Here is a 16,423-nt window from a genome sequence, read left to right as displayed (position 1 = left end):
ACCCATCCATCGATCCATCTATCTATCTATCTATCTATCTATCCATCTATCCATCCATCCATCCATCCACCATCCACCATCCATCCATCCATCCACCCATCCAACCATCCATCCATCTATCCATCTATCTATCTATCCATCTATCCATCTATCCATCCATCCATCCATCCATCCATCCACGCACCCACCCACCCATCCATCCATCCATCCATCCACCCATCCATCCATCTATCTATCTATCCATCCATCTATCCATCCACCCATCCATCCATCTATCTATCTATCCATCCATCTATCCATCCATCCATCCATCCATCTATCTATCTATCCATCCATCTATCCATCCATCCATCCATCCATCCATCCATCCATCTATCTATCTATCTATCTATCCCATCCATCCATCCATCCATCCATCCACCCACCCATCCATCCATCCATCTATCTATCTATCTATCTATCTATCTCCTAACTTGAATGTTAAATTACTATAATATCCCTAACTTAGGTTGTGACTTTTTCGATGAGTTGTGACTTTTTCAATAAGTTGTGACTTCTCAGAAAGGTCACTTTTTCGATGAGTTATGACTTTTCCGATAAGTTGTGACTTTTTTCAAAGGATTGTGATTTTTCGTTGAGTTGTGACTTTTCCAAAAGTTGTGAATTTTTCAATATGTTGTGCCTTTTGCAAAGGGTTGTGACTTCTCGGAAAGGTCATGACTCATGACTTTTCAGATAAGACACAAAAAACACTTGTTCATACTACCCTTTGTTGACTATAAATAGAGGGGCTTCCTCTCATTTTTCAACCACAATCTTTCTTAATCTCCTACTCTTCTTCTTGCATTTTAATTTTTTTTGTGATTTATTGTTGTTGAGTGACTTCGAAGTCTAGCGGAATATGAGGTACCACTATTCTAATGAAGTAAATCGTTCTATACTAAGATGGTACATTCCATAACCTCGAGTACTTGAGAAAAATAATTTTGATGATATAATAATTATTTTTTTGTTTAATATATACATTAGTTTGTAATGTTCCAATATATGAAGTTAAGATGTAGTCTAAATTCATTTGTTTTTATTAACAATTTTTCTTGTGATGTAAATATATGCTTCTGAACATCTTTTTCCAAAATTATTAAACTTCTCAAGAGTGAAAATATGTGAATATATATGAATCATTTAAAAATTTATCAATTACAAAATAAATTTTATATTCATTAATATGGAATAAACATTTTCATTTTGTCCCTACACTAAACTAAAATCTAATAACTATATGAAAAAATAGTAACATTAATTAAAAGTCATATTTATTTATGTAAGCATTAAATTTATTAGAAATACATCTATTGCACATTAATCATTTAGTTATAGCATTATAAATTCTCTTAGTTATTACTAATTATTGCAAATGTTATTCACGCTCTTGAACATTCTTTAGTTATAATATTATGAATTTTCATAGTTATTACATTAATTATTTCTATCTTTCATATTTTCTTATATTAACTTTTGACCAATAATTTTTCATATTATTACACCCCCCCTATATATGTGATAACACGATGTTGTTATTTTTCCTTGGATGAATCATGCTTGATTGAATAAATTGAAATCGTTTACAAGTATATGAACTACATCTTTGTTGGGTGTAAGATAAACAGGTGATTATATATATTATTTCACAGATAGAATATATTGTTTAATTTTAATTTTTAGTTTTTCCGGTAAAAAAAGGAAACATTTCTCAATTAACTATGAACAGTCAAATAACTATCTTTGATCTATGTATACAGTCAATCGAGAAGTAAAATATGAGAGCCAACAACAAGAACGTCATTTATTATGTTACAACTTATAAAATAAAAATTATTATACAAAGATTAGTTCTAAAAAAAATGTAGTTGTTCTCTTTGCATGTTCATATGACATCTAAACAGTTTAACGTGGAATACACATGCAAAGCACATCTGGTTAGATGATAAGAAAAATACACAACAAATATTGTTTATAAAGTATATTACTGAGATACGACTAATTACATAATTGAACCTCATCAAATTGAAATAAATATATGCATTATTGCATTTAACTAATAAATTTTTTATTGACCATCTTCATAGATTCGCGTGAATAAGATATATATATATATATATATGACGATCCACATTGAACATTTACAAAAGAATCTGTAATATTATTTTGTGCAAAGATTATTATTCAAATCTTCATTTAAATAAGCAATACTATTTACTATAACATATATTCTCTGGATTGGTAATCACGTGCAACGCACGTGTCAAAAAACTAGTATATAATATAAAGTCAAATGTTGACAAGGTGATGTGGCACCTCTCTAAGGCCACCATTGTTATTTATCTTTTTTTTTCTAATCTTTTTTTGACATTTTCTCTATTTTTTCTTCTTAATTTTTAGTTTAAAAATTAACTATAACCTATCCTATTTATGAGGTTTCATTAATTTTTTAATAATCATATTAATTCATTGTCTATAAGTTACTACATTGATTTTATTAATTATAATGTATTGGTTGAAGAAGTGAAAAGTCACTCCATGTCTTCTCCTTTCTTAATCCATTTTAATTACTCTTTTTAAAATTTCCATATTTTATTTAATATATTTTTTAATATATACACACTAAAGTTGGAAAAAAAGTAATATGATACTAATTTAGGTCAATAAATTTTCAATTTATTTTACCTTCTTCTGATTATAAACTAATACTAATATTTTGTTTATATTTTATATATATATATTATAAATTTAATGTATTTATAAGGAGTAACTACTCATAATTCATAACTCTTCAATTTTTACTCTTAATAATATTCATAACTCTTCAATTTCTACTCTTAATAATAACTATAGCTTCCACGATTTTTATGTTCATAACCCCCAAACTTTAATTTGTAATGCGTTATTGTATTTCCCTTTTTTTTTTCCTATATAAACTCATGTTTTGTTCATGAATACTCCCAAAGTTAAGTCTTTCTTTTCTTCATCACTTTTGAGTTGTATTTTATAACTTGCAACACAAAAGGAATATATGAAGATAAGAAATATTTCATCTCAAGTCTATCTTTTTCATTTTTATGTAGTTAGTTTTGCTTTCATAATTGAATGTGTTTTTTACGTAGTCGTTATACTTCTCCAAGTAAGTATATATACATGATCGATAAAGAAAATCTTCATGACAATGATATTGAGGTAATTTTGATAATAGTAGTAATATTTTAAATGTATTATTTCTGTATGGTTGATCGAAAAGTTAATCTAGTTTAACAATTACATAGTTGAGTTTGATTATAATATTTGTTAAATTTCAAGTAATCATGAATTTTGATTGCTAGTACACTCATTATTATTATTTTTGCAAATGTATTGTATAGCATATATTTCTTTCTTCTCTTTTCATATAATTATTTTTGAATTGGTATAATTGAAATAAAAATATTATAAATATCATACATATTGTAGTATCATATCAACAATCGTGCATACATTTTTTGTGTAAATTAATTAGTAGCATATGACAAGGGCTTTGGCACAGTTTCAGGGAGCGGAACATGATGATGGATCTACTTGTAAAGGAAGGCCTAGAAAACTTTTTGAAGCATATATAGAAACTAGTAAACTTAGCCGCGCTACGCGCGGTGAATAAAAGTTTTTCAAAATTTTTTAAAAAAAATTCAAATTCAAATAGATTAGATAACAATTTTAAACATTTAGATTTGTGATTTTAACTTGATTCATGAATTGATTTTATCAAAAAGAAAAAAATCCTCAAATTAGCACTATTTAATACCTATACTTCTTTTTTTGGTTGAATAGTACCTATTTTTTTAATGTTAGTTATAATACAATAATTAAGAATTTATGACTTTATTATCCATTTGAATGAGTTCTCAAAATTAAATATGGTCACCTTTGATATTTTGTAAAAAATTTAAACTGAGACTTTTAGCCTTTTAAAATTAAAAAAAAAAATGTCAACAAAATTAACATAGTAACACATCCAAACACGCTCTTACAAATAAAATTGTTTGTAATAGATAAGCTACCTATAATTTGAAGATTTAAAAGAGTACTTCAATTGTATATTAAAATTTAAAGTTTTTTCTCTATATGTTGATTCTTTGGAAAGGAAATGGGTGATACATGATTTTAGTTCTGCAAAATAATTTTTGGTGATATAGGATTAACAAAAAAAATTAAAAATTGTTGTTATATATTGTGGTTAAAATACATAATAAAACAAGTAATAAATGAGCAATTATAAAAGAATGATAAAAGGTTTTATGTTATAAAGATTAAAAAAATAATTCTTATAATATCTAATAAAAGCTTATAATTAGACTCTTGGATTTTTTTTAAAATAAGGTAAATATAAAAAAAATTGTTCACAAATAATATGAATATTTATAATTATTAATGATAAATAATATTTCCATATAATTAAAGTGTCAGAGAAAAAGTTTAGTAAATATTTAGAATAATTATAATGGAGGATGAATGGTTAAGTAATAAGTATATTTGGAATAATTATCTCTATTAATTTTTTTCTTAATAAATTCTCTCCTATAATTTTATGTTTCTTTGAATTTATTCCAATACTATTTTTCGATTCTCCCTTTTTTCTTATTTTCTTTTTCATTTTTTTCATCTTTGCTTATTTAATTTCACTAAGAAAACAGTAACAATTAGCATTGTATCTTAACATAATCAAGTTAGCTTGTCTTTAGCTTTTTACTAATTTATGCAAAATGTCAAAAATGAATCTCTTAATTATTTTTTCTTAGATTTTTCATGATTCCTATTTTATTGAAAATTTAAAAATAACTTCATAATAATTTTGATTATCTCCCGCCGCTAAGTGTATCCACAAACACATTTTAATGATTTTTGATAATTGATTCTATGCTAACTTTTATTAATGATCTTGCTCTTATAATTTCATAAAAGAAAATTCAAATCAATTTTGCTCTTTTATATATCTTATTTTGTGCCCTCCTTATTAGAAATGAAAATAATTACATAAAGTAGTCTTTGTCGATAGCTTTTGCACTACAAAATTAAAGTAGAAGACAATTAAGCTCAAAACAAATATATTTGGATAGAAATATTATTTTGATGTGATTTTAAGATGTCACAAGCTTGAACATTAAGTAATTGGGGGTTATGAAGGTATAAAGTTGGAAGTTATAGATATTACTAATAAGTACTAATTAAGTATAGAGGTTATGAAAGATGACAAGGTGTGAGTTTAGGATAAAAATTAAATAAAAATAAGAGAAAAAGTTAAAAATAAGTATTTTTTTAATAAACAAAAGTATGTTTAAGTAAAATCCTCCACCACTTTTTATGGTTTAATTTTATTATATGACATGTTTTCTGTTTATCTTATTTTAGAAATTTCAAATTAATTAAAAGTCTCTAAATATGCTTCTACTAATAAACATTACTTTTAATAATTACTATTATTTTGAAAAATATATTTTGCATTACCTAATATATATATATATATTATTCTTACTTTTTCTCTTATTTTATATTATAGGAGAGAAATTTATTAAGGGAAAAATTAATTAAAAACAAATTAAAAAAGGGAAGAGAATCAAAAAGTTAATCAAAAGGAATAGAAAAAATTTAAATTTGTCAAAAAAAAGTTATGATGCGGATGTTATAAATTAAAATTAAAAAAATAGTTGATTTTTTGTTAATTGAATTCTCTAAATTGTGAAACAACTTTTTGACTTGTAAATAATTTCTATATATAAATAATATAATTAAAAATGTAGGGTTAAAATTATCTATTTTTACCATACATTGTTATGTGATTGTGACATATGAAACTGAAAGAGGAATTGTTTATTTGATTCTTAGCTATATAAGAAAAATAATTAGTTTGATGATATTTTTTTTTCAAAAATTAATATATAATAGTTGGTTCTTAATGACTCATATTGTTAATGAATTTTTTTTTTTAATTGAATTGTATGATTTTTTTCATATTTCAATTGAGGATTCTTTTCATACTCTCTCTATATATAACATGTTTGTGTGCAATATTTAGTATTTTATTATATTTTATATTGAGATTGAAATATTACTTTTTTTGTTACTTATCTTTATTATATATTTGTATAACAATTTTATAGCTAGTGAGTAGGAAGAGATTGTTAGACGAAATCGAATTTCAGATTAGTAAAAATAAAATATACTGGAGGTTTTCCAATTAATTAAGCTGATAAGGAACCAATCATCTCTTGTTGCATTGGAGATTTTGTTGGAGAACTATAAAAAAGCCTTGCAATAACAACAATAAAAAAACATAAAAATATAGTTAACTAATTAATCAAACAAAAATATTAAAGAATATTTAGTTATGATTTGAAGAGGAAAGAAGGATCATGTTCTCAACATAACATTATTCAATTGATCTCCAAAATCTACAAAGAGACGAAGAGAGTAAAATCAATCAAGAGTCTTTAGAAACTACAAGAATAAGCAAAGAAAAAATCTCAAGAAACTACAAAGAGAAGCAAAAGAGAAAAAAACAAATTATTTTTTCTATAAAAAAATCATGATTTGTATCATCAAGAATCCAAAAAAATAATATTAAATGTATAATTAAAAAAATGATAATTATAAGTATTAGACATGTCAAATCATTTTACCTCGTAAAATCAAATTATGCAAAAATATCTAACATTCTTCATTATAAATCTCTCTCCTGCAAAATCAGATCAAAGAAGACAAAAAAAAATTAACCAATCAAAGCGACAAAAGATGAAGAATAAGAAAAGTGAAAATAAAATAATCATCATACATGTCTCAAAGTAGATTTTTATAAGTGTAATATTTAGGAGTTATAAATTTGTATATTAAATAATTTGAAGGTTATGAATATGAAAGGTTAGGAGTTATATATATTACTAAATTAATTAAGATTTGAATTTATGTAATTGAAGAGGTATGAATTAAGGAGATGGTTTTATAAAATAAAATAATTGAAGAAAATTAGAGAAAATGTCAAAAAAACCACAAAAAAGATAAATTGAATCCTTGACCATTGAGAGGTGCCACATCACTTTTTTTTAGAGCAACTTACAAAAATGACTATATTTATAGGGTTATTGAAGTTCAATAGCTACAAGTATGTTATTTACAATAAATGACTACATTTTATATCTTTTTTTCGCTGTATTTTTGTATACATTTTTTATTTTTCTATTTATACACTAATACATCTTTAAGTACAATAAACTAAATAAGGAATTGACTCTAAATATAACCCACTGTCCTTATTTACGTCCATACAATGAGCAACTTTCCATTATTAACATTAGAACTAATAATTACTTATTTAAAGACATACCCGATCATATTCTTATCAATTTAAATACTTCATTCTCTTGTTGTCTCGAAAGATGTGGTATTCATATGTCATAATAATGATTGAATAAAACTTAGAAAAACGTTAATTAAAAATTCAATGAAGGTAAAAACTAAAATACATTTAACTAAAAATACACAGGAATACATACCCATATATTTAGGATACACCTCTTGAGTAAATATACAATTATTGAATAAAAGTGATTTTATTTACATACAACTATTTTTATTGGATTTAACTTTAAACATGAACATGTTATAACCAATGTGTGTATTTTAGGAGCCACAATAAATCCTATTATAAATTCATCCCGAACAAAGTTATGTTACTGATATTCCTTGATAAAAATGGCTAAAGAAGACGAAACCGTGTGAGCAATTACTATTTAGCAATACTAATATACATAAATATAGTTAAATAAGATACAACGAATATGCATACAAAAAATATAGTTAAATATTAATATACATAAATATAGTTAAATAAGATACAACAAATATTCATACAAAAATATAGTTAAATACTAATATACATAAATACAGTTGAATAACATACCACAAATATGCATACAAAAATATAGTTAAATACTAATATACATAAATATAGTTAAATAAGATACAAAGAATATGCATACAAAAATAAAGCCTATCAACGATTCTTAATTGCCCAGAAAGAAATTCACTTATTCGTTAATTAAAATACTTTAAGCCAAATTAATTAGGCATGAAAGAGAAAAAGTTGATGATGGTAAACATTGGGAAAAGATCAGTAAAACGTGCCTGCAATAATTAATTAGGCATTCAATAATCACTTTCATATTTTGTATTTATTTATATTAATGTATATAAAAACTTATTTATTTGTATATAATTAACTTTGCTATTTATTGTATAGTTATATCCATATATTATGAAAAAAAATAAAATGTAGCTATTTTTCTTGAATATATAGGTATGTTTGCCATATTCTGTAGTTTTTCCTTTTTATCTAGCTTTATATATATATATGATTATTTTTGCTAGAAATTTTCTTACTTTTAACTTGTAATAGTAGTTTTGTTACACTTATTGATAATATTATTCAAAAACTTTTGTTTCAAAAAAGAAATAAATGTCTACATAGAAGATTGTAGTCTACAAAAGATAGAGAAAATTTAAAAAGAAAATATATCTTCAATTCAATACAGTAGATTATTGTTTCAAATTAACCTCTTATATTCCATTTACCTTGCCACTTATATATCAGTTTTTGTTTGACAAATAATATTGTACATATTGAAGAAAATGAAAAAAAAAAAACTATATATTATATTTAGGATGAAAACAAATATCTATATTATCTTCATTGCCTAATATGAATGTCTATAAATATTACATACCACTTCATTTAAAAATAAGAAATTATATATATATATATAACTGCGTGAAGCGCGGATAATTTCACTAGTATAAAAAGAAAAACAAAAACGGATACAGAGAGGGAGAATATGGAGAAATTGAGAAAAAAATCAGGAAAAATAATTATAAATTGGAAAAGGGAGGTGCATATGGGCTGTTGTACGGGTAGAAACACACGTGTAGTAGATGTGTTTATTCCTATGTTTTAATGGGCCAAGATTAGTTTTAGGACAAATTACTTAACTACACTCTTTTACTTACCTTAATATCCATTTATCCCTACTTATTTCAAAAAATTCAAAAATCCCTTATTTACCTATGTATCCCGCATGTATCCCGTGCACAACGCTATGTATCCCGCATGTATCCCGTGCACAACGCTATGTATCCCGCATGTATCCCGTGCACAGCGCTATGTATCCCGCATGTATCTCATGCACAACGCTATGTATCCCGCTATGTGAAATGTATCAAACACTATGTATCCCGTGCACAACGTTATGTATCCCGTGCACAACGTTATGTATCCCGCTATGTCGAATGTATCAAACCTAATGTATCTCGTGCACAACACTATGTATCCCGCTATGTGGAATGTATCAAACCTAATGTATCCCGTGCACAACGCTATGTATCCCGCAAATATCATTTTTAAGGGATTTTGGTAAATAGAAAACTAGAAGGGATAGGATGTTATTTAGTACTTCTAATATGTGGTTCCTATAATTTATACAATAGTACTATTTTTGCAATTCAATTTGAACAACTTAATTTTTAATGGGCCAAGATTAGTTTTATATAGTACTATTTGCAATTCAATTTGTACAACTTTTTAATGCAGTGTTTGTCCAACAAAGTGTCATTTATAAATTAGGGTAATATAATATATATATTGTTGTGAACATATATTTTTACATATATTCCGCAATTTCAATATATATAACACTAGTCATGAAGTATAAATATATGTAAAAATCTACCAAAATCAAAATTGCGGAAGTTGAAATTGAGTTAGAGAACATTTTAAGGATGTTTTATGGCTAGAAAGATGAAGTACCACAAAATTATTAGCCACTTCTGTAGTTTTGAGTATTCTTCTACATCAATTTTCACAAATATAAACTAATTTCAATCACGAACCAAACTCTATATGCTTACTGCACTGCTTTTTCCAGTTTTGTTGTATTAATGAGCTATGATGCTCGGATTCTCCTAAAATATGATGATGTCACACCCATGTTGGTTCCTTAAAAAATACACAACTTTTGAAGAATCCAACACTCACCCGTTGACATTTTTGAAAAATCAAAGTAACATAGCTAATGAGTGGTTGTGTAGATCACTTATAATTATGTTTCTATCAAACATATACAAACAACAAACAAAAATTAAAAAAGACAAAAACAGAAGAGTTCACTAATTAGTCCACAAAATCAAACAAAGACAAGTTGGCCCTCTCAATCTTCCATTAAGTCCGTCGTCTCTGAGCTCTCTTCTTTGGCCTTCTTCTCTTGTGAGGCATGAGTCCATCAAAAATTTCCACAAACCATTTTGGCTTACGATATTTAAACATGAGACTCCACATGACAGTTCCAACAACTAGTCCAAAACTGTAGCCTATGACTACTGATTCCCACGTAAATCCACTAAAAAAATATGACTCGCCGTCATCTTCGGACTCCAATGGTTGAGGAACATGTGATGAATCACTCGTTCCACATTGTTTTGATAAAGGAGGACCACATAAATCAAGGTTGCCGCCATACGAATCATTTTCAAATGTGTTGAACTGTAGACCGTGAGGAATCGGTCCGACGAGATGATTTTGAGAGACGTTTAAGAAGGCCAGAAAGTTCATTCTTTTCAATTCCCGTGGAATCTTTCCAGTGAGCCGATTCCAAGAGAGATCTAAAGCTTCAAGTGTATTCAATTTCCCCAATTGCATTGGAATACCACCTATGAGATTGTTATGGGATAAATTGAGTAGCCAAAGTGAGCTGAGATCCTTTAGTGTTTTTGGAATGACACCTTCAAAATGGTTGCTTGAGAGATCTATGGTTGTCATAATTGTGCTGATTCTTTGTAGCTCAATATCGTGCCCTTTGATTACCAAACTCACTGAATCCTCATACGATATGTAGAATGACTTCTCAGATGGTTCCATGTACTTGATCCTTCCTGTGTCTTCACCATCTAATTTAATCATTGCCTTGAAGCTTCCAAAAACTTTTTCAGGAAGTGAGCCACTAAAATCATTACGAGAAAGATCAAAAATTCGCAACTTGGGAAAGCAAAACTTAGTCTGACAAGTACTTATAGGTCCATGGAACTTGTTCAACTTTAATATAAGGACCTGCAGCTCTTGAAGAGTTCCGAGCCAAGCAAGAAACGTGTCATTTATAGCATTGTTCCCCACATCAAGGACTTCTAGACCATTACACTTGAGCAACGACATAGGTACAGGTCCTTCAAATCGATTACCATTTACGACAATGGTACTCAATGAAGTGCTGTGTGCACATAATGGAGGAAGACTCCCTGTGAAATTGTTCTTTCTTAAGTCCAGCACCGTTAGAAAAGCCATGCTTCCCAAGCAATGTGGAACTGAGTCACTGAAGTAGTTGTGTGATAAATCTAATAAGGCAAGTTTGCTCATGTTACAAATGGATGAAGGTAGTGGACCCTGAAGGGAGTTAAATTTCATATCAAGATACTGCAACGAGTCCCACCTCATGCCGCTAAACCAGTTAGGGATTTGACCACAAATCTTATTGTTAGAAATATCCACGACCTAAAGTGTCTTTACATTTCTCAAGAAGTGTGGAAAATCCTTCAGTTCACAAGATGATAACTTCAAAACTTCTAGACTAGGAAAGGTGATATTTATTCCCTCATCAATGGTGATGTTATTTGATGAAAGGTCAAGGGTAGAAAGGTTTGTGGGATTCACAAGTGATTGAGGAAAAGAACCACTGAGTTGATTATGATTGAGCCACAACAAAGATAGCAAAGGGAGGTTCCAAGATGGTATGGTACCATTCAGCGAATTGTAAGACAAATCCACAAAAAATAGCTCTTGAAGCATGCTTGCATTGCTAGGCAGTGGGCCAGATAGGGAATTACTCGACAAGTCTAAGTATTCAAGATGTGTCAAACTTAAAATTGAAGCGGGAAATGGACCGGTGATGTTATTTGATGAAAGGTCAAGGGTATAAAGGTATGTGAGATTCACAAGTGATTGAGGAACAGAACCACTGAGTTGATTATTGCTTAAATCCAGTTTTATTAATGCTGGATTTGTTTTGAGCTCATCGGGTAGTCCACTATATTGATTTTTACCGAGAGACAAAAAAGGTCTTAGCAAATGGAGGCTAAACAACCAACATGGTATGGTACCATTCAGTAAGTTGTCATACAAATCCAGTTGGGTTAGCTTTTGAAGATTGCTCGCATTATTAGGAAGTGGGCCAGATAAGGAATTACTCGACAGGTCTAACCGTTGAAGATGTGTCAAGTTTGAAATTGAAGAGGGAAATGAACCGATGATGCTGTTATTAAAAAGATCTAAAAAGCGTAGCTGTTGGAGGTTAGAGAAAACATCGGGAATTTCACCTGAAAAGGAGTTGGACGAAAGATGTAAAATTGTGAGGTGCTTCAATTTAGAGATTGTGGAAGGAATATGGCCAGTGAAATGATTAAGAGATAAAATCAACTCCGTAATTTGTGTTAGGTTGCCAATGGAATCAGGAATGGAACCAGTGAATTGACATCCTTCGAGGTTCAAGATATTCAAGGATTTCAAGGTGCCAATTGAATGAGGCAGCTCACCAGAGATGCCTGTGTATGAAATATCCAACTCCATTAACAGAGTGTTGCTCCGGTGGATCTTTGGAAAAACTCCTTTGACAAGATCATTCCCTCTCAATTTGAGTCTTTCCAAGTTTGTCACAAGGAAAAAGCTCTCTGTGAGAACACCTCGCAGATTAGTATCTGTAAGATCCATGTACCTTAAGGAGGAAGAAATGTTCACAGGTAACGGAGATGAGATGTTGACAAGATAGAGAGAAAGTACCTCCAGATTTGTGAAGTCTTGAAGCATTGTTTCAAATGTTCTCTCATCAAGTTGTAATCCATAACTATCAGAAAGATCAAGTGAAACCAAATTGGAAAGGTATGAGATTTCTGTTGGTATTTTCCCTTCAAACCAAGCATCAGAAAGGTTGAGATGCCTCAAATTTGTCAATTGGCCAATGTTACGTGGGATTGAAGAATAATTGAAGTAATTGTAAGCAAGGTTTAGTGTGTGGAGATGATGAAGTTGGAAGAGGCTGCTGTTGGGATGAATACTTCCACCAAGTTGACTGCAACTAAGGTCCAGGTCGATAACATGACCGTTTAACATGTCACAAGTGACTCCATCCCAACTGCAGCAATCCCTACTCTCATTCCAAGACTTTGTTTTTGGGAACGAAGTAAAACAGTCGGAGTAGTCAGAATTAACTCCAAAAGATTGCTTAAACTGAAGCAAAGCAGAAGCTTCAGTGGGAGAGCAAAGTTGATGATCCAAGGAAGAAGAAAAGCATCCACTTCTTAATAACACAAAACAGAGAAATGAATAAAAGAAAAAGAAACGCCCCATCTTTCTTTTTCGAATTCAGCAAATAACAGGATGGATGTTCTCTTCTTACAAATCATTCTTCAGTATCCATATATATATATATATATATATATATATATATATATTAATGTTGAAGACTGCACCATGTGTAACACACACTGCAGAAAAAATTTCTGCAATGCCAGTGTGTAGATGTAACTTCAAACAAATTTCCGAAATAGTGATTGATTTACACGTATCTTCTGCCGTTTTCCATCTTGTAATCCACGAGTTTTTTCAAAGGAGATTCCAATCCAAACAATGGTCCCGCAATAAAGTAGAAATGTGAACTTGAGGACATATACAGAACCATGTGTAACACATAACAAAAAATGGTAGTATCTTATAGTTGTTCACAACAACTAAATGATACAAATAACAACATACTCGATGTAATCCCACAAGTGGAATTTGGGAAGGAGGGTAGTGTGTACACAGACCTTACTATAACTTGTGGCGGTAGAAAAGACAGGTTGTTTCCTATAGACCCTCCATTACAAAATTTACAAATTCTGCGTAACCATTACACTATAGGTACAACATGGTAACAATACAAGTACCATTATTTTTGAAGGTTGAAAAATGTGTAATTCATTTTAACACATATAAAGAGTTTTAATCAAAGCTACTTGGTTCAGATGAACACGTAGCTGCTTTACTAGATTCGCCCCTACATTGTTATGTTTAGCTAGGTGGAAAAATAACTTTAAAATCACTACAATAAATTAGAAATAATATCATGCACTTGGAATTTGTCATATATTTCGTTCCTCGGATAATTGTATGCTAGATAATTTGAAACAGAGCTTCAAAGAATCTTTTTTCACTATCAAGTCGTCTAAAAAGTAACTTAGTCATAGGTCCATGGAACTTGTTCGACTTTAATATAAGGACCTGCAGCTCTTCAAGAGTTCCTAGCCAAGCTGGAATTGTGTCATCTATAGTGTTCTTCCCCACATCAAGGATTTCTAGACCATCACAGTACTTGAGCAACGACATCCCTTCAAATTGATTACCATTCAGGACAATGGTTCTCAATGAAGTGCTCTGCGCACATAATGGTGGAATACTCCCTGTGAAATTGTTCCTTCTTAAGTCCAACACCATTAGATTAGCCATACTTCCCATGCAACTTGGAATCGAATAACTGAAGTTGTTGTGTGATAAATCTAAGCTTGTTTGTGTAGCGAATGGATGAAGGTAGTGGACCTTGAATGAAGTTAAATTTAAGATCAAGATAATGTAGGTTATAGTAACTAAATTGTTCTACGTGAATTATGGGAAAGGTTTAGGAACCGCAACGAGTCCCACCTCATGCTGCTAAACCAGTTAGGGATTTGACCACTAATCTTATTGTTAGAAATATCCAAGAACTCGAGTGTCTTTACATTTTTCAACAAGTTCAGTTCACAGGATGATAAGGACAAAATTGCTAGACTAGGAAAGGTGATATGTGTTCCCACATCGAGGGTGATGTTATTTGATGAAAGGTCAAGGCTATAAAGGTTGTGAGATTCACAAGTGATTGAGGAAAAGAACCACTGAGTTGATTATGGCTTAAATCCAGTTGTATTAATGCTGGATTTGTTTTGAGCTCATCGGGTAGTCCACTATATTGATTTTGACCGAGCGACAAAAAAGATATTAGCAGAGGGAGGCTAAACACCCAAGATGGTATGGTACCATTCAGTAAGTTGTAGACACTGAATATATAAATATATATTATTGTGATATCATTAAGATTTCTTGTTTACACTCCATACTCATCGGTAAATGATACTGTAAGAGTATATATATTACCAAATGGTATCTCTAATAAGGGAAAATAAAATAAAAAAGAAGAACAAAGAAATAAATAATAAAAATATTACTAAATGGTATCTCTGATAAAATGAAAAATGATAAAGATAGAAATAATAAAATTGTTACCAAATGGTATTTCTATTAAAGGATAATATGAAGAAAAAAAATGAGAAAAGAATAAAAAAAAATAAAATAATAATAAATAAGAAAAGAACAAAAGTAATTTATTTTATTTTCTTAAAAATGTGAAAATATAGAAAGAGAAAAATAAAATAAAAAGAAGATAAACTAACAAACAAAAAGTAGAAATAATAAAATTATTACTAAATGGTATTTTTAATAAAGGAAAAAATAAAAAAAATAAAAAAAAAGAGAAACGAATAAAAGAAAAAATAAAAATAGTAAATGAGAAAAAAATAATTAAAAAAATAGGACAAAAAGAATAAATTAGAAAAAAGAATGGGGGGTAGGGCTGTAATTATTTTTGAGAGAATGATACTTCTTGAATTACTTTGGATCGAGGTATGAACATGTAATTATTTTTGGTTTTATGACTCATTTATGTAGTTTCCCTCCTATTATAAAATGTGATATAAACAATACGTATGAACTCAAGGCATCAACCTCCTATTTAACAAATTCTATTAAGAATCAGTTGAATTTATATGACATAATATGTCATTTTTATACTTATAACTCATACAAATTTATAGAAATCATATAATTTAAACTCAAGTATTAATGCAACTTTAGTCTTTAAGTAAAAATAAAATCATTTCCACTTTCACAGAATATAAATTAGATTATTCATCAAATATTCGTTAAATTTGTAGTCTTTCTCCCTACACCGTAGGATTCAACTGTAACCTTGATTGAGTTTTACTATATTTGCATATAATTACTATTACATTATCTTAAGGTGTAATTTTGAGTATATCACCATCCTCACAAGCCACAAATGATATATCAAAACTATGAAAAGGGTCAAAATAGGAAAAACAAGCAGAAAAGAAAAAAACCCAAAAAGACCATAAGTATCGTTACATCATCCACCACTAAAACACACGTTCATGCGAAGAGAAAGAAAGTACCTGCAGTTAAAAACTTGGGGATATTTGTCACTACTAACCACCTCTAACA

At 29.1% G+C, this 16,423-nt stretch overlaps 1 protein-coding gene across 1 annotated transcript; it reads right to left on the bottom strand.

Annotated features, from left to right (window-relative positions):
- Positions 1-10,291: 10,291 nt before the first annotated feature.
- LOC125840677 (receptor-like protein 9DC3) lies at positions 10,292-14,599 on the bottom strand. The gene is made up of 3 exons (XM_049519649.1): positions 14,375-14,599; positions 11,630-13,342; positions 10,292-11,506 (listed from the first exon to the last, which is right to left on the bottom strand). The coding sequence occupies exons 1-3, from the start codon at positions 14,597-14,599 to the stop codon at positions 10,292-10,294; spliced, it is 3,153 nt and encodes a 1,050-aa protein (XP_049375606.1).
- Positions 14,600-16,423: the final 1,824 nt, after the last annotated feature.

Source organism: Solanum verrucosum, unplaced genomic scaffold (genome assembly GCF_900185275.1).
Source record: "Solanum verrucosum unplaced genomic scaffold, falcon-dt-bn FXZP01000176.1, whole genome shotgun sequence".
In the NCBI taxonomy this organism is placed as follows: domain Eukaryota; kingdom Viridiplantae; phylum Streptophyta; class Magnoliopsida; order Solanales; family Solanaceae; genus Solanum; species Solanum verrucosum.
This window is presented reverse-complemented; position numbering and strand designations above follow the sequence as displayed.

What these genes read in the sequence shown, in the direction of transcription:
- LOC125840677 (XM_049519649.1), bottom strand. Translation starts at nt 14,599, where the DNA reads ATGGCTAATCTAATGGTGTTGGACTTAAGAAGGAACAATTTCACAGGG. An exon ending in GAACTCTTGAAGAGCTGCAG is followed by an intron (nt 13,343 to 14,374) that starts GTCCTTATATTA and finishes GCTTTGCTTCAG; the next exon opens with TTTAAGCAATCTTTTGGAGT. An exon ending in TTCCACACTTCTTGAGAAAT is followed by an intron (nt 11,507 to 11,629) that starts GTAAAGACACTT and finishes AACTCCCTTCAG; the next exon opens with GGTCCACTACCTTCATCCAT.